General features: G+C 35.6%; 1 protein-coding gene across 1 annotated transcript in view; it reads right to left on the bottom strand.

Moving 5' to 3' along the window:
• Positions 1-24,900, bottom strand: part of LOC125652346 (fibrillin-2-like) — a 143,288-nt gene that overhangs the window by 27,479 nt on the left and 90,909 nt on the right. The window contains exons 39-49 of the mRNA XM_048881492.2: positions 20,476-20,649; positions 19,560-19,601; positions 15,439-15,567; positions 13,661-13,789; positions 13,453-13,578; positions 9,755-9,877; positions 8,841-8,966; positions 5,854-5,979; positions 5,630-5,755; positions 2,266-2,418; positions 21-86 (exon numbers count right to left, since the gene is read on the bottom strand). Of these exons, the coding sequence (XP_048737449.2) occupies positions 21-86; positions 2,266-2,418; positions 5,630-5,755; positions 5,854-5,979; positions 8,841-8,966; positions 9,755-9,877; positions 13,453-13,578; positions 13,661-13,789; positions 15,439-15,567; positions 19,560-19,601; positions 20,476-20,649 (1,320 nt within the window). The remainder of the gene's footprint in view (positions 1-20; positions 87-2,265; positions 2,419-5,629; positions 5,756-5,853; positions 5,980-8,840; positions 8,967-9,754; positions 9,878-13,452; positions 13,579-13,660; positions 13,790-15,438; positions 15,568-19,559; positions 19,602-20,475; positions 20,650-24,900) is intronic.

Below are 24,900 nucleotides of genomic sequence, written 5' to 3'. Positions count from 1 at the left end.
GTGAACAAGGCAATACTTACCCACAATTTCTCCAGATGGATCCACAACTCTTCCAAAACCATCAGGACAAAGCGTCTGAAAAGCAGCTGAAAGTGGAACAGGCATAGGTAATTTATATACATGTAACATGCTTCATATCCTTCCATTACGAAAGCACTGAGCAAGAGTTTTCACCTACCAAGAAACGGTAAATCTAGTATGGTTTTAAAATGCTGGAACCTGAACATTGACAGAAAGTCCATGTTTTAGTATTAAACATAAGCAAAAATGGAATCAATATGAGTTCTCGATATTTAAGGTAAATTAAAAAATCCACTTGCAAATATGGAGCATTTTTATGTGCAATCAATTGTGTCACTCAACATATTTTAAAATTGTAATTATACATGTACGCACACGGTCAAGCATTTATTTATAGATTTACTGCTTTTTTGCAATACTGTGGAATCCTTTTAATTCGTGGGGGCCAATGTTCGTGGGTAAGCAAAATTTTGCTGGTTCGTGGGGACGTAATTTCATGGGTAAGTGATACGATGTCACTAGGAGAAATAACTCTACAGGGTTCGAAATTAACTTTTTCAAGCACTAGTCCGTACGGACTAGTCACTATTGATGTTCACTAGTCCGCAAAGCATTTCACTAGTCCGTCCAGTACGAAAGGTGAAGATGATGAACTGTGATCAATCTCATAACTCTTATAAGCAATACAAAATAGATAGTTGGGCAAACAAGTTTATCATATTTAATGATCTTCATTTTATTCAATAGTATTTAATGAAATCAAACACATCATCACAGTTGCAAGTAATTCATTTTCTAACACCTACAGAAGAAAAAGACCACCATACTTTACTTTGCATTCAAGATCTTCTGATCAGAAGCATACAGTAACCTCCGAGTTAATCCTTTTAAAAACGTCCATAAGTGCGTTCGAGATCGATGTTCCCGTTGTTTTCGTGTTCAGTTCTTAGTTCAAAATTTTATCAATAAAGTTAATAAAATTCACTCGATTGACCAAGCCATGAGCTATAGTGTCACGAATGACGAGAACATGTGAGCACAAACGTCCTTGTTCTTAGATCACACTACTTGCAGTTCTTGCACCTCGAACCCGTTCTCGTAATGCGTACTCGGAGTTCGGAATTGGTAGGAATTTGTGCTCATTCGAAGAACGGCGGTCTCAAACGCACTCCATGAGTTTGGAAGATCAGGATGTCATGGTCACGCAAACACTTAACGGTAATCGACCATAATTTCAAACATCTAAGAGACTCAGACAAATCTTGCTAAAATCTTAACCAATTCAAGATTGAGTTCTGGATTTTCACTAGTCCGTACGGACTAGTGCTATAGAGAGTTTACTAGTCCGACACGTCTTTTACTAGTCTCAGACTTACGGACATGAGGTAATTTCGAATCCTGCTCTACTTGGTTTAAAAATATGTTCGAGGACATACATTCGTGGGTAAGAGTGACCCACGAAATCCATAAACAATGCTGATTCCACAGTATTTCAATTCACCTTGATATACATTATGAAATTAAAATTGTGTGCTTTGTTTTGAAAACACCCATTATTTTCAAACAGGTCATCTTTTTAAACTTCAGTTATTGAAACATTTTTGTAATTGAAATAATTAAATAAATTCAAAAATTCAATTATTATTTTGAATACAATGCAGTGTATGAATGCACACATGCCATGTTTTTGTTTTATATTGAACAAACTGGATTCCCCTTCACCCATGGATGATTTGTACCAAATTTGGTTGAAATTGATCCAAAAGTTCTGGAGAAAAAGAGGAAAATGCGAAGTTTATGGACAGATGGACAGACAGACAAAAGGTGATTAGAAAGAGCACTGGATGTTAATCATGATTTCTCTTTATGTTTTTGCTTTATGTACTTATTTTGTCATACACTTTGGCTTTGCTAAGTATAATAAATCATGGTTATTTGCCCAAACTGGTTGTTGTACTTCAGGTTAGACAGTCTAGAGATAGAAGGAAATTAATACATGAGTTCAGAGTATTATAGTGATCATACCACATTCGTATAAAAATATTACATAATACACGTAATACACATTTATCACATTTGTACATCATATAGAGGTAACATAAATTTTGATACAAACAGCAAACTCATTTCATATACATGTATAGGTTTTATGGTTTACAGGTTATACACCTAACCTTATGTAACATATATTGGGTGCAAGGTTCATAACCTAATTACAGGATGAACATGTCTCCCTCCACTTACATTCTTGTTCAGTAGGACAAACAGCACACTGGTATTGACTCCCCCAAGCTTGGCCGTATGTACAACAACAATCTGCCTTAGTCATGTTGATCAGACTTGGGCGTAAACAGCGTCCATTCCTAAAGATGTTGAAACAGTTCCCCATTCTTATATCTGCAACACAAGGTACATAAATGTATAAAACTTTTTATTGCATGAGCCTGAATACCTTCATGATCTCTTTACTTTTCATAGTTCTGCCATTAAATCATGATCTCCATGTACCAAAACACAATTTAATTTAAAATTAGATCCTTTGATCCGCTCCTCTACTATCGCTAAACAAGCCTTGTGTAGCGATCATAGAGGAGCAGATCAAAGGATCCAATTTTAATTAGATTGACCAAAACACCATACAAATTCATATCAATTGTACAGCAAAACTCTGATGTAGCGAATTTCTGTGGACATTCTATAAAAATTCACTATAATAATAGTAATTCCCTATTCATTTATTAACTCGATTATAACAAATTCGTTATAAAACTGATTTGTTCTACAACTATTCAGTTGTAAAATAAAGCAGCATTCGATATGTACATGTGTTTGAATTATCTCTTAGAGAAATTTAAGCCTCTATCTTCAAGAAGAAATATTTTCATTAAAGAAATATACATGTACACACTTGATTTTGTTTAATGGATTGTTCTATGGAATTATAAAATTGCTGTCAAATGCGCTTCAATCATGCAAGCACATGTATGGCCAGATGTTGAAAAATTTGTCAACAAAAAATGCTCAAGGCATACAAACAGTCAAATATATTGTCTTTTAAAAATATATAGAGAATATCATATGCTAAAATCCATATCATATCAGCCCAAGTGGCCTCATATCAGCTTGAGAGCCAAATGTCCAAGGGTTGATATGGGGCCCAAGGGCAGATACGACTTTTGGCATGCAATATTCTATTGATCATATACTGCACTTTTTCATGCTTAAATATTGTTTACAAACGGTATCGTGTTTATGATTATAATTATTTTTTAAAAATTTCATACAGTCTGAGAACCAAATTTGTAAAATGTTATTCTTTTTAATACACATGGGTTACTTTGTTGCATTTTTAAAAAGGCATATCAAGGAATATTTGGTTCATTGCTGTACTATGGTGAAAACCTTGATACAATGATTTATATTGGTAAAAACCTATGTGCAATGGTAAACCTTGGATACATTAATTAAGTATGGTAAAAACTTCAAATGCCACATTAATTATAATTAACATATACTAGTGATAATCCAATTAGAAAAATTGTTATTCCTACAAATATTTCAGCTGCAAGAAGGATCAACTGCTTTGATATAAGGAAAGAGAGTCTACAATGAACAATTAAATATACATGTGCATAAATATATCTACAGTGTATCACTGCAGTATTTCTGGAATTTGTATACCTTGTGTTAGTATATATGCATTAAAGGGACTGGTTCACGATTTTTGATAAAAATATTTTTCATTTTTGATGTTAAACATTAGAAATATAGCTCATTTAATGTTGACAGCCAAAATTTTGACCTTCTGAATGCAAGAATAAAAGTAATATTTTAGCCTTAAATATGTGTTATGTAAACAAAGACTCGAGTCTTTTTATGTAAACAAACAAACAAGTGAAATATTGATTTTGTAATATAATGCATCTTAATTTTGCATTATAAGTCACACATTTTAACTTTTAGATGACACATTTCACCACAAAAATGCTTGAAATGTGAAAGATATAATAATACTTAGATAGATGTCCATTTCTTTTGAAAATTTCGTAAACAATAGCATACCGCAATCTGTGTTTACAAAACAAATAATAAACTCTCTAAAATGAGATTCTGTGATGATGTATAACCTTAATTTTCATGTGAAATCTTTCAAACACATTAGACAGTAGATTTTGATCATTAAAAGTGAAAAACAAAATTTTGGGTAAAATCGTGAATCAGTCCCTTTAATGTTAAGTTTTGCTATCAATGTTCATGACTGTATGCTGACATGGTAATTGTCAATAAAGTTATTGTATCTTATAAACTATGGTAATAAAGTGCACCGCCACGGCACATGATACGCCCGTCACATATTGTTAACAGTATAGATTGTACCCATTAAAACATTTTTTTTATTATCACCTTAATTAAATGTCACAGTGACCTTAAAGTAGGATGCAACACACCTTCTACCTAAGATGCATTAGTTGACCAATTTTGGTGATTCTAGGTCTAATAGTTTTCAAGTTATGAGCCGGACAAGTTTTTGCCATATATGGCCATATCTTCTTAATGAAAAGTCACAGTGACCTGGTTTTAATGTGCGACACACCTTCTACCCAAGATGTATCTACAGACAAAGTTTGATGATTCTAGACCTTGTAGTATTTAAGTTACGGGTCGGACACGAAAAAGCTAACAGACGGATATCTTCTTAATGAAAAGTCACAGTGACCTGGTTTTAATGTGCGACACACCTTCTACCCAAGATGTATCTACAGACAAAGTTTGATGATTCTAGGCCTTGTAGTATTTAAGTTACGGGTCGGACACGAAAAAGCTAACAGACGGACGGACAGACGGACGGACATGAACGTCATACCATAATACGTCCCGTCTTAAGACGGGCGTATAAAAACTCTCATACATTGATTTACTACAGTAAACACTTTGATACATTGATTTACCATGGTTAAAACTTTGATATGTTGATTGTTATGAGCAAATACATAATTTCCGGATTGATATGCATTTTGGCACGTCGGTCTGAATTATGTAATATGAATTTTCAGACCTGTCAATGATATTGGCTATTGTGATGTCATCCGTATTGTGCAGTGCAGAATCGGCATAATCATTACCAAGTATATGATAAATCTCAATAGTACACTGCGCAAGTTTTTTTGCTAACAAATTTATCGATATCACATGGTTGTGTCAAAGAGTGTCAGGAACGTTTTTCTTGCCTCAAAATATTGTGGACAGTTCTAAACGCAGAAATGAAGTAGTGAGATGTATAAAAAAGATTCAATATCTCCAGTGATATTCAATTTGAACTCTTCTGACCCAGTGGTTCTTGAGAAGATTTTTAAATCACCCCACCCTATTTTTGCATTTTCGTGATTATCTCCTCTTTGAAGGAGGCATGGCCCTTGATTTGAACAAACTTGAATACCCTTCACCCATGGATAATGTGTACCAAGTTTGACGGAAATTGGCCCAGTGGTTCTGGAGAAGAAAATGAAAATGTGAGAAGTTTACAGATGGACGGAAAGACGGACAACCGGTGATCAGAATAGCTCACTTGAGCTTTCAGTTCAGGTGAGCCAAAACAGTCAATACTTACCAATACACTTCTGTCCATCAGCAGTCAACAGTAGTCCCGGGGGACATACACATCTGTATCCTCCCTCCAGATTCCTACACTGACCGCCAGCACATATACCAGGAACTGTTCTGCACTCATTCACATCTACATAGACAGTTTATTTCAGCCAAGATAGGATCCACTAGGTTTCAAATAAGCATGAACTCTCGCTATACACGTACTTATGCAGTAAAGAAGCTTACCCATGCAAGTGTCCCTTGCCCTGGTGAGTTCATATCCCTCGTAGCAGATACACTCATAAGACCCCTCTCTGTTCCTGCACACCCCACTACCACAAATGTCCCCAAAAAGGGTGCATTCGTCAACATCTTAAATAGACAAGGTAATCTCTTGATGATCCTTGATCAATAACTTCAGAAGCTATCGATATATATATAAAATTAGCCATTTGTTATTACACAAGTCTTGATAAATAAAGTCACTCCTTCCTCTTAAGTTATGACTACACTTGTCTACATAAATATGATTACATATATTCATTTTTATGAATTGCAAACTTTTGCTGTTGTTAAGATTTTCCTATTCAATTCTGTGTGAAATCTCTTAAGATTGACCTAATGCTGGATCTAGGAGCAAGGCCATCATATGTTTCCATACACTTGAACTTACAGCTTAAAGGTCAAATACACGTAGAGAAAATAGATTGACTTCTAAATGATAATTATGCTGTATAAAATAGTTTTAAAAGCGAAAACATCATGTTTGTGTAATTTTAAATCCTTGTGTTTTTCTTCTTTACCCGTTTAAGAATACATATTCTTTTTAGTGTGTGTGTGTGTGTGTGTGTATATATATATATATATATATATATATATATATAATCCAAATAGAAAGAGTTGATATCACAGTCAAAATAATTCAATAAAAAGGCAGGAAAATATGCAGTTCCAAAATATACATGTATTTAACCAATATATTTGCAATATAATATACAGTGGAACCCCGTTATTACGTTCCCCCTTTATTACGTTAGTCCGCATATTACGTTGGAATTACAAAGCACAAAACCATTTCTTAACAAACCTATACAAAATAGACCTCGTTATTACGTTGTCCTAAAATGCCGGGACTCGGTATTACGTTGTAAAAATTCCGACAAAAATGTAATAAACCCCTAATTATTCAATAGTGATTCTCAAAATAATAAGTCATTCACATCTTGACTGCCTGAGGCAGTCACTACGTAAATTTCCTGGTCTGTTTGGGGATAAGAGACGCTTGACTGATCACGCTTCGATAGATCTAGCGACATCAATACAAGTTAATACCCCGTATAGAAGCCAGTGATAAACAATTAAATAATGTTTATTTAGAAATTGTACTCTATTTTTCATATTTTGATAATCAAAGAAATAATTTCTCAACCACCTGCGTGTTCAGCATAGTGTGATTACCTTCGCTATTAAAACTCTATTCACGGACAGCTTTGGTACCAAACAAGAAAGACAAGATTTATCGTGGCAATGTTACAACTGCTTGGCTAACTGCTTGGATATAGGTGACTAAAGGTGTTCAATTAAAAAAATTGTTCGTTGTTTGGACATGCAGCTTGGGTGTTCGTAAATCTCGTCCATGCATACACAAATCTATCGGCCGATTCGTGCACGGCATTTACCTCAGTGAATATTTTAAAATCCCTTGATGCGCACGTGATTTTAGTGCCATCATTTAGCGTTATAAATGAAATCTTCGTGCATCATTATATTTTTTTTATGTGGATTGCGCTTAAATTGTTCTCCGTGCATGTTTATCGTTGGTGAGAAGTGTGTAAGTGTTGGGTATCGTGTGCGTTTTGTGTCTATAGTTTTGTTGTTTTTTGGGTGGGATTTTTTTATTGTGTTGTGTATTGTGTAATTAGAGAACTTAATAAAAACGATGTTTTGTTATTTTTTTAATACGAATGTTGAATACGAACCGGAACGAGTTATTGAGAGAAATTTACATGAACGCATTGTTTTAAAGTTGAACAAAATGGCGGTCCAAACGAATGCAGAAAAAGCAATGTTGATCAAAACATCCTTATGTATCCTACACCGAAATAAAGAAAAGGGATAAGAACATGAAGAATTACGGACATTAAAGATAAGATGAAAATAAAACAAAGTATCATAGTCTTTTAAACAAAGAAACAGTAAAGATATATTCACATACCCCTTCACAGAGTACCAACGGATGATATACAATTTCAAAATGATATTTTTAACGGATTTCACTGGGAACGTTTATTACGTTGCCCCCGGTATTACGTTATTTTATCGTGACAAAATGGAAAACGTAATAACGGGGTTCCACTGTAATATAATATAATCATAATATGCATTAGGCAAAATAGATTACAGAAAACTAAAAATCTGCATCATCATGATCAAGTTTGCCAATACATGTACAACCTATCATTGGGTCAAATGCTGTCTGACATGTTTCATACCAACTGTTAGATTGCTCTTCACACACTGATTTTGACTACGGATTACCCTCTTTACCTGATAAAGACATACGGCTCACGGCGGGTGTGACCGGTCGACAGGGGGTGCTTATTACTCCTCCTAGGCACCTGATCCCACCTCTGCTATATCCAGGAGTCTGTGTTTGCACAACTCTCTATTTTGTATTCCTTATAGAAGTTATGAGATTGATTCAATGTTCGTTATGTTCACCTTTTCATCATGGATGGAGAAAAACAACATGATAATAATTTGAACTTTATAGTCTTTATTTACATTATCCATTACCAGAGCACCTCTGGTTTCATGTGAATATAGAGCAAGTCTATGTATGGTGTGCATGAGTAATCATGATTGTACAATATACTATAAATAATCAAAATGTAAAACTGAATTGTAAATTTCTTTGTACTATCACATCTTTGTGTTTCTAAGGACTGTTATGCATGGATGCTAAGTTTGCAGTACAGCCGAGTTGTGATATTAGCTTTCCTTTGTATTTCAATCTCTTATCCAGGGGATCTGACAATCCATTATTAGCAAGTCTCAAAGTGGGGGAGGGGGGATGGCTAAAACAAAATTTACTAATAAACAGAATACAAAACAGTTTATAGAGTTGATAGTCTGGACTGAGGTAGGTAGGGAAGATGGAAACACAACTTGGAGCTTAACTATTCCACAATAAACCAGAAGTATAAAACTATTGTACAGTGACAGTGTCTGACCTTGACAGGAGCGTCCATCCCTGGAGACCATATATCCACTCTGACATTGACAGCTGAAGTTTCCAACCTGGTTCACACAGCGACCATTCTGACACAGGCCTACCTGAGTTACACACTCATTAATGTCTACAACACACAACAGATTAAACTGATATCTAGGACAATAAACAAGAATTATCAACATTATAATGAATATATCAGATTTTTCGAACTTCTTACTTTCATTCTTATATTAATTCAATACAAATGCATATATAAATGAATTCTGTGTGGTTTAAGAAGTGGACAGGTTTCAATGCCAGCTGGTTTTCATTAATTTTCCTGACCATTTAATCATCATTCTGTTTTTGTTCACTTGTGTGAATTTCGGCTACAATATATATTTCTAAGAAAATGAGACAATTAAAGAATACAGCAAAACTATCTTGGTTTAAACATGTAAGTATTGGTTATATGTGACATGTGCTATGATATATTGAAATGAGAACAAGCAGAACTGTCTATCCAAAATTGCCAAATGTCATCGGATCATTGTGTTAAAGTAAGGATTTGATATATATTTGAAGTGTAAAATAGATAAATGCACATGCCATTATCATTAACTTAAAATAACAGTTGAACGAAGTCATGGACGAAATTTGCGGAGCAGTAATATTAATATAATTTGATCCTTCTTACCGTATGAACTATATTTGAAAGAATTTCAAGCACATGCCCTTGTACTAGATTGAAGGTAAATTTGATAGTCACAGTTCGTGTGATGTCAATGTATGATTTAGTGCACTTAGGTCATTTGGCATCTATATTCTATAATAAACGTACAAACTGTATTTTGAAAAAAAATCTCACACTTAAAGCAGATGCAATGATTAAATCTGAAATACGCAAGTGGCTTGTATCCTAGCTCTACTTACCTTCACAGTCCTCATTTGGAGAACGAGTAAATCCTGGATGACAATGACACATGTAACGTCCTAGTGTGTTCTCACATGTTCCATTATTACACAGGCCAGGCTGTATGCTACACTCATCAATATCTACACAGAACACGCAAAGTATTTACATTCATAGACATTTATATCGATAATTTATAATTCTTTGCAACAACATTCCATAAGGTTTCAATGAAGTCACACAAGCTTGATATCTTCTAGCTAGTTTTTAACCCTGTGCAACAAGTATCAGATGTTGAAAATGAAAGTGTTTGTCTTCATTTTCTGAACAGAAAAACAAAAGTCAATCTGCTCTACATGGTATCTTCTAATTAATGAAAATTATACAGTATAATTTGTCCAAACCGGCCTCTGAGTACTCCGGCGCTCTGTCAATTCCGGCCACAAAATAGAGTCCCTAACATTTCTTTAACAAATCCTTTATTAATAATTCCCTGTACTCTGGATACTGCGTATTCTGTAAATCGGTCGGCTTACACAGTCCCAACTGCTATCAATTAACTTAAATTATCCTTTGTAAACCGGCCCCTCGATGATACACCACTCTAATTGTTGCGGTCAGTTGTATTCGGTGTACACAAGGTCCCAACTGCTCGTAATTAGCTCTAATTATCGCATTTAAACCAGCCACCCCACGATGACCAACCTGTCGGTATTCGGTCGATCACACGCGGTGTACACAAAGGGTGTCTCGAGGGAAGCCACGGGTAAGTAAAAGAGTGCAACTGGCGATGAGTCGCGATCAGTTTAAAATAAAACCTGATTTTTAGGGGGTGCACTTTTAAATTATGACAGCACCACGCACGAGGTAATGGCGCCCTCCCCCTAACGACAGAGACGAGAACTGACATTAAAAGACAAAGTTCAATTAATCGATGAATTCGATACATTCTTGGAATGAAACAAAATCGGCAACAATCCCGATATGTTTTCCAAAAGCAGGGTTTCCCCTTGTGGACTTTTCGGAACTCTACGGCGAGTCAGACAGTGATGATATGCAGTTAGTTAGCACAACTTGCCATGTCCGGTCGATCACTCGGCATTACATTAGTTTCCTTTTCACAAATTGAGACAGATGAAAGCGATACATTTACAATGAAAGCTGGGAAAGACAAATTTTAAACGAACACAACACAAACTTGACGAACGTACATAATGTACTTGATAACGGCGATGATGTAGACGAAATCGACAATTTACCAACAGAAAATTGCGCGAATAATTCCCAGATTTTAAACTGTTTAATAAAAATTGAAACTTTATCAAATGAGCACAACAATTAAACACTGACATTTATATTTTTACATTTTGAATTCTTTTGTGATATATTAAAACGTTAGCAATCATTACACATGTATGCATAGATAGTGAATACAAGGGAGGCAACTCTCATTCTTGTCAACATTCTGCACTCCGGACTCTGTGCAAACCGGCCAATTTCTTTGGAACCACACACAGCCGGTTTAGACAGATTATACTGTATCAAAAATTTCAAACGATTTTTCTTACAAAATGATGTATTGATTTTTTAACATACTTTATTTCTGGAAGTATAGTATGTGCCTGTTTTGGTTTTAAATTTACAGTATTTTTTTTTTAAGAAAAGAACAATATGGTGGAAAGTTCAGAGGTTGTTAAAAATCAAAAAGTTCACTAAATATCAGGGAAGATTTTTAAAAGTTGTTAATGTATTTTCACTATTTTGCTAATATCTCCCTTTGGAAAAGGACATGGTCCTTTATTAGAACAAACTTGAATTCCCTTCACTCAAGGATGCTTTGTGCCAAGTTTGGTTGAAATTGGCCCAGTGGTTCTGGAGAAGAAGATTTTTAAATGTTATCAATGTATTTTCACTATTTTGCTATTATCTCCCCTTGGAGAAGGGTGTGGTCCTTCAAAAAGAATGCCAAAATCCAAGGTGAAGGTCACAAGGTTAAAAACTTTGGTACCAAAAGAAAGGTCTTGTCACATGGAATGTGTATATGAAACATGAGAGCCCTATCACTCACAATTCAAAAGGTATGAGCAAGTTTAAAGTTTTAGACAGACAGGACAAAAACAATATGCAACTAGAGATTGTTTTTATGAAAAACAAATGTCTTTCCAGCTCCTCAAATTGTAAGTGCTCCAAATGAAACCTCCTCCCCTTAACGTACTGCATGGTAATGAGGAGAAAGCATGAGCAGGAACATAGACATTATGAACTTCCATAAGTCACATAGGAGAAGTGTTCACAAGCTACTTTACACCCTCAACCCCTCAAATCCACTATAACTTTTAAGGTTAACAATTGGATCCTCCTGTCCCTACAATATGCACATCTGCAAATGGTATTGTACAACATTTCAAGTCTATCGGATAAGTCATGTAGGAGAATATGCGTGCACAAGCTATTTTACATCCCCCATGCACCCCTCTTACATCCACTATAGCTTTTAGGAAAATAATTAGATCCTCCTGTCCCACCAATATGCACATCTACAAATGGCAATGGAGCACTGTACAAAGTTTAAAGTCTATACGATAAGTCATATAGGAGAAGCGTTCACAAGATTTTGTGACAGACAGACAGATGGACAGAAGGACGGACAAATGGACTGAAAGTACAAAAACAATGTCTCCCCCTGAAAGAGGGGATACACAGATATGCCAACTCCTCCTCCCAACTATATCACAGTAGCATAAAAACACCGCTTGAGTGCAAACAACTTAGGAACATTTCCATTTTGATGTTATTTAGAGTTGCCTAGCTACTTTTTGAAAAGAATTTGTTTAAATTAATTTTCTAAACATTCCTTTATAATACTTTGATCTCATATTGTGCCGCCCTACTGCTGGGGCTTCTGAAGTGAACAAACTTAATTTTGAATTACCTGAAGATGCTTGCATATTAATATAACTAATCATGGGCCCCTGTTATTTTTGAGGAGAAGAATTTCAAAGATCTTTTTCTATACATCCACATGTAAAATTTTGATCCCCTTTTATTGACTAACTTTACTCAAGGGGGTCACAATTTGAACAAACTTGAATCTATTCTGTGTCAGGAAGATTTCGTGTATATTTCCACTTTTCTGGCCCAGAGGTTCTTGGGAAGAAGATTTTTAATGATGTTTTCTATTTATCCACATGTAAAACTTTGATCCCCCTTGTGGCCCCAACATATCCCTGGAGCCATGATTTGAAACAACTTGAATCTACACTATGTCAGGAAGCTTTCAGGTGAATTTCAACTTTTTTGCCCAGTGATCCTTGAGAAGATTTTTAAATGACCCACACTACTTTTGCCTTCTCTTGATATCTCCCCTTTGAAAGGTGCATAACCCTTCACTTGCTCAAACTTGAACCCCTTTACCAAAGGATGATTTGTATCAAGTTTGATTGATATCATGGGCCCATTAGTTCTGGAGAAGATGGAAATGTGAAAAAATAACAACGACAACGAACTCTACACAATTTCAATCAGAATAGCGCACTTGAGCCTTTGGCTTAGGTGAGCTAAAAAAGTGTTAAAAGTTGTATTTGAATGAATCATATATTCAGCTAAAATATACTGTATGACAAAACTAACTGATAATACTCAGCAAAATATTCCTACTATTTCTTTTTTTGATCTGATATATTAAGTTTGCCACTTTAATATCATTTTGAAAACTTACCAATACAGCCATCCCTATTACGATTTAGTCTGTAGCCAGGATTACATGTACATTGAAACCTGCCCTCCAAATTTGTACAAACTCCATTAGCACACATTCCTGGCACTTCTGAGCATTCATTGATGTCTATAACATAAACACACAGTTTTGTAGTTTATATCGAAGATTTCAACAAACCATAAAATTCTGAATGTATAATGCTCATTACCTAAACAGCTATGTCCATTCTGATGTAGTCGGTACCCTGAGGGACACTGACATCTGTAGCTGCCAGGAGTATTCACACACCGAGCTATTGGAACACAAGGGGGTAAACTCCTTCTACACTCATCTTCATCTGTAAAAATGCAGCAACATCACCACAAAGAAAACCAACTTCAGACATTTATTCTATATTGTAGGACCACATTTGGTAATTTTCACCATTTACCTTTTTTTTGGGCCTAGAACCCCTGTTGTTCTTGAGAAGATTTTTAAAAGTTTTTCCTATATATCCCTATATAAAACTTTAATCCCCTATGATGACCCTACCATACTCTCCCCTCCGGGGCATGATTTGAACAAATTCTAATCTAGACTAAATCAGAAAACTTTCATGTAAATTTAAATTTTTCTGCTCCAGTGGTTTTTGGGAAGATTTTTAAAAGAACCCCACCAAATTTTTGCCTTTTCTTGATGGAGATATCTCCACTAGGAAGGTAGAATTTCCCTTCATTTGACAAAAATTGTATCTCATTCACCCACGAATGCTTTGTGACAATTTTGGTTTAAATTGGTCCAGTGGTTCTGGAGAAAAAGTTGAACAAGAGTACCACAAACGGTACATAATATGCCCGTGAAATGCTTACATAGGGTGTTTTTCTTGTGCTATAATTTGTATAACTTTGCTTCAGGTAGTATCAGCCATCATGAGGCTGTGACAAACTTTCATATGAACAAAGGGTCTTAGCTTAAAAATTGAGATTTCCTCAAAATGGACCAAGTTCAACAACCTGTACTTTTTTCAAAAATGGAAGAAAATCAAAATCCTTCCCCAGATGCACATCTTCAATACCCATACAAACACTCCACAAAATAAGATGGTCCTCACTTGAAAACTGTGGGAGGAGTTGGGCGGACAAATTATGTACCCTCCATAGAATATTGATTTCCAAATAGACTAAGTTCAACAACCTGTAATTTTCTCAAAAATGGTAGAAAATCAAAATCCATCCCACATGCACATCTTCAGTACTTATACAAACACTCCACAAAATAAGAAGGTCCTCACTTGAAAACTGTGGGAGGAGTTGGGCAGACAAATTATGTACCCTCCATAGAATATTAATTTCCAAATAGACTAAGTTCAACAACCTGTAATTTTCTCAAAAATTGTAAAAAATTAAAAAAAATCCATCCCACATGCACATCTTCAATACCCATACAAACACTCCATAAAATAAGAAGGCTCTCACTTGAAAACTGTGGGAGGAGTAGGGCAGACAAATTATGTACCCTCCATATAATAATTATTTCCAAATAAAGGGGCAAAACTCATGGAAAAAAAAGGTCGAAATGGATCAAAATTGCATTATGATCTAGAGTGACCCACAAAAAAGCTACAGCAAGTTTCAGCATATGTGAAAAGGAAATGAAATTATAAAGAGAAAATCCCGAACGGATGGACATACAGACATCACTGTACCATAATACGTCCTGTCTAAAGACGGATGTATAAAAAGTGTAAAGTTAACACATGACAATCGGACAAAAATGAATAGTAATACATATAGGTCACCTGAATGACTCAAGTGGCCTAACAACAAGTCTAATAATAATGTGATACAAAAAAAAATAAATTCAAAAATACATTGAAAAATATATGAAGAAGTTGGAAATTCAGCTTATATAATTTCTTTTACATTCCTTAACTACTGGTAAACTGCATTTGATTCCATGAAAGACTATTCAGAGTTTGGTAACATAAAACTGGTAGTGACAAATTACCATAACAACTATGGCTTTCAACGTCATAACGGTATCCTGGATTACATTCACAACGGAAACTCTCCTTGGTATTGATACACCGACCATTTTTACAGATAGCGTCTCCAAACAAAGTGCATTCATCCAGATCTACAAAAACAAGAGATGTTTGTAAAACACATTACCCCCCATGGTGCAAAATTGAAAAGGGTTATACACACACCTCATTTAATTGATAGTATTATCATCAATTCAAAATATTGAGCACACAATATCTCCTCCTATGTCAAGAGTGAATTGACCATGTGACCTAAAATTCAAATAGGGGTCATCTACTCCTTATGCTGTACCAGTGTACCAAGTTTGGTACGTGTCAATCAAGCAAATAATTCTTAAAATATAGGAGACAATATATTACTATGTCCAGTTCAACTATTGACTTTTGACCTCAAAATCAATATGGGTCATCCTCTCCTGAAGATGTACCAGTGTATTAAGTTTGATGTCTGTCAAGTAAAAGGGTTATCAAGATATTGAGTGGACAGTATATTCCTATGTCCAGTTTAACCCTTGACCTTTGACCATGTGACCTCAAAATCACTAAGGGTCATCTTCTTCTGAAGACATACTGGTGTACCAAGTTTGATGTCTGTCAAGCAAAGGGTTTTCAAGATATGGAACGGACAGTATATTCCAATGTCCAGTTTGACCCTTGACCTTTGGACCTCAAAATCAATTGGGGTCATCTTCTCCTGAAGACGTACTAGTGTACCAAGTTTGATGTCTGTCAAGCAAAGGGTTCTCAAGATATTGAACGGACAGTATATTACTATGTCCAGTTTGACCCTTGGACCTAAAAATCAATAGGGGTCATCTTCTTCTGAAGATGTACTGGTGTACCAAGTTTGATGTCTGTCAAACAAAGGGTTCTTTAGACATTGAATGGTCAGTATATTCCTGTGCCCAGTTTGACCCTTGACCATATGACCTCAAAATCAATAGGGGTCATCTACTCCTGATGATGTACCAATGTGCCAAGTTTGATGTCTTTCAAGCAAAGGGTTCTCGAGATACTGAGCGGACATTATATTCCTATGTCCAGAGTAGACTGACCCTTTACCTTTTGACCTGAAAAACAATAGGAGTCATCTTCCACTCATAACTAACCCACATATGAATATCATTATCATCAAGTGAATGGTTCTCAAGATATTGAGTGGACAAAATGTGGTCTACAGACCGACCTACAGTTGCAAAACAATATGCCCCCTCTTTTTCAAAGGGGGGCATAAAAATAATTGAGCACCTATTTAAATAATGAACAAGAAACTCACAGGTAACATTGCTCACCTCAGTCACCTTGGCCCTGCCCTTATTCAGCTGTTGTGGTTTTTTAAAGATTATTTTTCAATCTTCATTCTCATGAAAATTTTTGACCCCATATTGTGGCCCCAACCTAGCTCCAAAGGGTCAAAACATCACTGAATATGAATTCACAAAACATGGGGATGCCTCAACACCAATATGACTAACATGATATTCCTGTTCTGGAGAAGGTCAAGGTGACAAGGTCATAGATCATGGTGTGAAATGAAAGGATATTCCATAAGAAATCTATATACAGAATATGAAAGCTCTACCTTAAAGCTGTATGACCCGATGTTCATGTATTATTTTTGTACATAATTACTTTAAAGCAGATTAATTACTTTATAAAGTTATTAACTTTCCCTTAATTACATGCTTGAAAACATCTGCATGTAAAAGAAAACAGTGCGAATATTCTTTAGAAAGTAAATATAGTGGGTACATATATAAATCATCCCATAATAGACGTCTATAAATAGACCCATGCGTGTCAGGGGAATCCCAACATGATGTATTGACTCATACTCAACTGTCTAGTTTTAAGGCTGAAAAGGCGTAAAACAACAAATTACTAAGAGGTATTTGATATTTTTATTTCTATTATCGCAATTCACCTTTGAATTAGAACGCTTTGGCCGATATAGCATTGCGTTGTGTGACGACACAATTGAATCTGTTTGTAATACAATTGCGAAATGCAACAGAAACTCTCATTGGTTCATATGTATAAGTCCGCCCAAATTCCCTTATACGGGAGTAGTCAGCATTTGAAAACATGACGCCCAGATGCTAGATTGAAAAGAAAAAAAAAACTTCAAAGGAAGAAAGAGAAAAAGTTATATTCTTGTGTTGTTGTCTCATAAATTTAATATAAAAAAAAATCCTAACATATTTTCCTACTATACTTGTGTCCAAACATACCTTCAAATATTTATTAAAGCCCCATACGACCCAAAAATTCGGATCACAGTTTTTGATGATTTCGTTCGTAGACGTATGTTAGGTAGCCAGTCAATTCGAATCCCAGTTCATTTCCATATTGGCACAATAGCGTCTAGATGTGTACTAATACCCCACACATATTCTAGCTAAATTGTTTAAATAATATACCACCCCAGTCCTATTAAATGATAATTATTGAAATAGCTAAACTCACGGCAGTGCGGCTTTCATTAGTCATGAGCGGCCGCGCCGGCCGGTCTCCATCTAATGTCCTTATGTAGCATTTTCGTTCATCTAGAGCTTATTTTACCTTTACAAAAACTAGTACAAAAATGTTTTAATTTCTATTAATTATTCGTGTTGATAATAAATGAAGAGCGAATACATAACTTACAACCGATTTTATGAATAGATACACTGTACCAATAAGCAAGAGTTCAAATTGACCAGCTACCTAACCTGGAGCCTACGTCAACAAACGAAACCATTTGAAGCTACGAGTTTTCGGGTGTTGTGTGGCTTTAATGAATATTTGAAGGTATGTTTGGACGCAAGTATATAGTAGGAAAATATGTTAAGATTTTTTTATATTGAGTTTGTGAGACAGCAACACAAGAATACACCGATTTCAGGCCTCAACCGTCCGCAGCTTTTTGTGACCCGTAAATCGAAGGTTTTTATAAGAGGTGGATCTTTCCAGAGAGCTATGTACATTTCTCCAGTTACACTGAATCCGCTCGGGAAAGTGGGTGGGCTGTAATTGGCCAATGAAAACTCTTGCTGTATTACATCAAATATGTCATTCAAATTGTTCAATCGTCTCATTCAATTGTGTCGTCACACAACGCAATACTATATCGGGTAAAGCGTTCTAATTCAAAGGTGAATTGCGATAAACTTATGGTACAGTACTGTTATAACAAAATACACAGCTTTACACAGATAAGACCACCGATGATCTGAAAGTTTGAACTGGTCACGTGACTGTCAGTGACACGGTTATTTGTAAACATCTATTTAAAATCAAATAATTTGGGTTAAAACAGGTGAAATAATTTATGATAAGTCGTACAGCCTCATAACTATATACGTGCGATGATTTAATAGCGTTTTTACGAGATGGAAAAAATGTTTGTAATTCAGACCATACAGCTTTAATAGTTCAGAAAATATTAAATATGTCAGGTTTTTTTTTAAAAATAGGTTAAACTCCAAGGGCATGCACCATGGTATATCACAAGGCTGATTGACTGATCGTCTAATGCCCTTCTCAAGAATATTTTACTCCTATGGAGATGTCACCATTGCCGGTGAAGGGCTGCGAAATTTAGGCCTATGGTCAGCGCTTATGGCCTTTGGGCTGGGACCTCGGTCTTTGCAGTCTCATCTGAAGGACTGCCCCATTTAATCACCTCTTACGACAAGCAAAGGGTTCTGAGGACCCATTCTAACCCGCATCCCAACATGAATTTTAAAAGTGTATCAAACTCCAAGGTCAAGGTCACAAGACCTAACATATTGCTATCATATGAAAGGTCTTAACATAAAGAATCTACATACGAAATATGAAAGCCACACCTTACATACTTCAGGAGATATTAAACCCCAACGTCACAAGGTTAGAACTATAATATGGGGGGGGGGGGGGGGGGGACGGGACGGGACGGGACGGGACGGGGGGACGGGACGACAAAGTTCTGTCACAAGCATTTCTGGCCCCATCCTAGTCCCAAGTCTTCTGTAATGTGATCTTTTGAGCAAAATAAGCCACAAGTATCTCTTCAATATAATACAGTAATATCAAAGTTAAATTGTCAGAATCAAATATTTACCTTGTACTACTGATGCCACATCACAGAATGATTCATATTCCTCTGAAAGAAACAAATTACATAGCTATAATGCGAAAACAATGCAAAAAATATATACTGAAACACTAGACAACCTCATGAGTATGACAAACATGAAATAAATTACAAGGGTCGACAATTAACAGTGAGACAGGTATATCACAGTGATATTACGCTACGGTTCGATTCATGGTACTTTACATTATACTGCAGTTCAGTATTCTCGGTCCGTATTAACTTGAACCATTTGATTTTACCTTAAAATTATGTTTAAAATGTAAAAATGGCTTCTGGTATTAATGGAAAACATGGTGCCGCTAAATTAATTTCTCCCCTTGTGACCCATAAATCTCCAATATGGGATCATTCTGAATTCCGTTCCACGGAAGAAAACAGTAAGAAAGTCCCCGTCTCTAGTGTTACAACCTGCAAGCACTGTTTTGATGATGCAGAAAGAAAATCATTCAAACTGAAAACTAAATGCAGTCAGTTTTCATGATCTAAATTACTTATCATTTCTTGAGACTTCTAATTTTTTCTCAAAACAAAGTGATGTCCTGGAAGAGTAACTTTGTTATCTTGTTCTTGGCCAAATGACTAATAGTTTACAGTCACAGTGTCTGGTCTGACCTAGAACAAATATTACAGTATACATACTGCTGAAAGGTTTGGCCAATGTAAGACTAATACTTAGTAAGGAACCAGACTTGCTCTGAAAGGTTTAAATCGTGGACACTGATACAAGTGACAGAGCATAAGCTCTCTCAGAATGTCAATCTGTGTCTAAAATATACAGATAGTGACTCAACTGCCACCATGTAAAGAAAATTTCCAAAATCGAATTCATTTTAAAATTATTATAGAGGCCACAAGGCTACATATTCATGTAAAGCAATACTTGTATTAGACTCTGGACAGGGTTCACAGGGAGAATTCCAGGCTTTGCCAATCACTGTACAGCAGCACTGTTTGCGAGTCAGATTCCTCGACAGGGGGTTCCTACAGATATACTGCCGGAGACCAGAACCTGTTGTTGTGTTGTAGGTAGAATAACAGCTTCCTTTCCTCATGTCTGAAATTTTATTAAGTTGAAATCTTTTCAACAATGCTTGCATACATCACTTTTTGCCAAATTCTGTCGAGTTGACCAAATTTCCATACATTTTCCAAACAAAGTATTAACCACCAAAGACCTGTGAACTAAATCAATTTAATATACTAGTAAACAACAAGAGGCCCATGGGCCACATTGCTCACCTGAGTCATCTTTGCCCTGCTATTGTGATTTTTCAAAAATTCCTTTTTCAATCTTTATTCCCATAAATTTTTTTTGACCCCATATTGTGTCCCCAAACTAGCCCCAAAGGTCAATCATGATATAACCAAACTTGAAATCACACTACATAGGAATGCCTCAATACCAATGTGATTATCCTGATCTTGCTGTTCTGAAGCTAGGTCAAAAAGTCTAGAAAACAGTTTCACCTAAGTAGGTCAAGCACGGACAAATCCAGCTGAAAATGCAAACTGAACTTGTATTCCTCTAAGGGGAAGCTTGTGACTAAATTTCAAGGCAAATATCTATATCCATAGTGAAAAAAGTCCAGAAAACTTTGACCTATTTTTAGCCTGAAAGTAGGTCAAGAATGGACCAATCCAGCTGAAATGCCAATAGAATTTGTATTCCTCCAAGAGGAAGCTTATGACTAAATTTCAGGACAATAACTGTATCCATAATGAAAACTAAACTGTTTGACCTACTTTTAGCCCGTATGTAAGTCAGGGACACACAGGTCAATCCAGCTGAAATGCAAACTGAACTTATATTCCTCTGAGAGGAAGTTTATGACTAAATTTCAGGGCAATATCTGTATCCATAACAAAAAAAGTCTGGAAAACTGTTTGACCTACTTGTAGCCCTAAAGTAGGTCAAGATGAACCAATCCAGATGAAATGCAAACTCACTTTGACGCTTCTTTAGGGAAAAATTGTGACCAAAGAAGTAGGTACGGTTTAGGCCGAATTCTGCCCGGCGATTATGGGGAAAATTTAATTCGCGTCCCTGATATTTTTTTGTCTATTTTCTGAAAGAGCACTCCGTATCTATTCTTAAAAGCATATTAAAATCAACTCATGTATGCGCATGCGTAGTACACAATCGAACAAAGTAAGGGTTATGAAGCAATTTATGGATTTTTCATAGGTTTTGTATAGATAAATCAGTGAAATTGAACACCTCTTCTCCCGTCACCCAGGACAATTTTTATATGAATTAGAAATTTCGGAGAAATTTGACAATTCCTCTCAGTTTCATTCCGGGCGACGATAGAAGAAGGGTTAAAATATCACTTTAAAGATGTTTACAAAATCGCCATCGTGACGTAATTTGCGGTAATCAATGCAGACATCTTAGCAACGGAAGAGGATATAAGAATTATTTGGGTATTAAATTGATTTCAAAATAATATTTGTTAGTGTTAATTATTATCTATTGTCATTTATTGAAATAATGATAATAAATTCCGGATAAATTAAAGCCAATCGTATGTACCGGATGCCATTTTGGTCGTTATGGTTAGTGTAAACAGAATGGGGTATACCTAGGAGCAACAGATTGCTTCGTGAGAATTCTCATTAAATACCAGGTAAGTCGCATTGAAGTAATTTATATAATGATCAATGGTTCTTTATATAAACAATATTGATGGTGAAAATTTTAAAGCATTATATTTCACCATGCGTGCATACTTTACTTGATAACGTGAAACTTCCTTAGTACGATGAACAGCAGACGGCAATATGTTTACCTACATGCACTTGACGTATATTCCCCAAACAACGAAATAGTTTTGTAACCATTGCATGCAATAATTACAAATATAGATCATCTTTTAAAGACACTTTTAAAAGGTCTCTTTAATCTGTATCTATGAAGCATTTGCCCCCCTCCCCCCCCCCTCCCCCTCCCCTGTCAAGTGTAGTCAATAGATAGGAAATAATACATATCATTTCTCTATAAGACAATTTTTGATCCGTGTCATTTTCTTTTATTTGTGTGTGTGTGTTTGTTGTTTTTTCTTTCTTCTATTTATCTGTACCTATGAAACATTCCCCCCCCCCTCCTCCCTGTTAACTTATAGTCAATGTACATATAATTCATTACGTAGATAGAGGCCTCCGTGGCCGAGTGGTTAGAGCGTAGCGCTCTACAACACATAGCATCTCACCTCTGTAGGCGCGGGTTCGAAACCCGTATGCGAGGGTTTTTTTCTCTTCTTTTTTTTTCCCTTTTCTATTTTACTGTACCTTTGAAACATTTTTCATTTTTTTTCCTATTATCATAAATATATATATACATATAACTACATACAGTATAAATATATACATATATATATATATATATATATATATATATATATATATATACAAAGCACTAAAATGACCAATGACACGAACAACGAGATTGTCAAATTTTCGGGACGACCCGTCCCTTCTTCAGGACAAACGAAAACATGTATACATAATGTGGTCAATATCAACAGAGCATAATAACAAAAACTACATATAAATACATCTAGAACTACAACTACACTAATCTACAAACGTATTTACAATGCAGACTACATGTTTTTGGTCTTTAGGCTTGCCAATCAATGTTAAAAGTGGAGCGAATTAGGACATGCCTTATTCGTCCAAAGAGCTGATCCAAAATGTCCGAAAAGAAAAACAATAAACTTAATTAATCTCAAGTGGAACGAGTTAACCCAATTACGTAGACAAATAGTAAAGCTAACTCGTACCCAGAGAGATTCTATTTTAACCATGCATAATTTATAAAAGATAATAGTAAGTAACAAATACAAAAAAAAAAAAAAAATAATAAATAAATAAATGAAAATAAGCTATGTAAATGAAGTAAGAGATGAACAAAGTTTGAGAGAAAGATAATGTAAACAACAAGTTTGAATAAGTTAACAAAATGGACCAACTCCAAACAAAAACAAAGAATAGGCAGCCCAGGAAATTGAATCAACATCAGACATTCCCGTACTGATCATGTCTAGGGTAGATGTGTAAGAAAAACATAGAATCACGGAAACTGATAAATGGGTTTTACATGTAAGCAATCGGTTATGAAGTTCAAAAAAAAAAAAAAAAAAAAAAAAATTATTAAAAAAGGTGGACCGATTGTAAACAGAATTGAAAAGAGGGGGGAAAAAATGTGTGTTCAAAAATGGTCATAGTACCACTGTTTGGGACATGATCAGACGAGTAGGTCTAGATGAAGCTTAAAATCTAGTAAGGGTTTAGCCCGTATTCATCCTGGTGAAGTCAGTATGTTTGTTGATACCATGCGGTTCAAATGACCTCAACCTGTGCATCCAGAAAGCAGAAGGAAAAATTCTGGATGCACAGGTTTTCTTGTCTTGAATTCCATGACATTGGCTCATCAGTTGCCAGTATCAACTCATCTAGAAATCGGAGCAAGAGGACCTGTATAGGCATCCTGTTAATGAAGCTTCGATCAGCGCTTTCCAACAAAATGCTGGCTGTTCTATTTCAGATGACCAAATCTCAAGTAAGCGTTTTATGTATATAATTCTTATGAAAATTGTATAAATTCATATCAAACCAACATTGATATACTTAAAAAGGGACAAGAAATTTTCACAGGTGTTAAATTTTGCAGGTACGACGGGCTATTGTATCTGCTAGGACAGCTCTTATAAGAGACTTCGTTCCATACAACCTGGGATTTCAACACATTACACGTGAGGAGGTCATTGAAAACCACACCCGTCAACTGGCAAGAGATCTTCTGAGTGATAACATCACCTCAAACCCTGCGATCTTAGTATTGGATGGAACGTAAGTTTACATTCAAAAAAGTTCCAATTTCGCATTTGCGCGGCGGTCCTACAGTATGCATAAGCACCGACCCCTTATTAAACCAATGATGGTTGTTACTACAAGTGGATACATCGTATCGGTCCTTGGACCCTATCTTGCCGACTCCAAAAATAATGATGCTAACATCCTGAAACACATGATTTGCCATAATGCTGAAGAACTTCGGAACTGGTTGCAAGAAGACGATGTGTTTGTTGTTGATCGCGGATTTAGGGATGCTCAGGATGTTCTGGAAGATCTTGGAATAAGGATGGAAATGCCAGCATTCATGACACGAGGAGACAAACAGCTGCCCACGCTTGATTCTAACAAGTCAAGAGTTGTGACAAAGGTACTTAATGCTTTTCATATTCTCAATAAATACGAGCTGATTGTGCTCCTTTATGTCATAATCACATTTCAGCTTTAGATA

Source organism: Ostrea edulis, chromosome 5 (genome assembly GCF_947568905.1).
Source record: "Ostrea edulis chromosome 5, xbOstEdul1.1, whole genome shotgun sequence".
In the NCBI taxonomy this organism is placed as follows: domain Eukaryota; kingdom Metazoa; phylum Mollusca; class Bivalvia; order Ostreida; family Ostreidae; genus Ostrea; species Ostrea edulis.
This window is presented reverse-complemented; position numbering and strand designations above follow the sequence as displayed.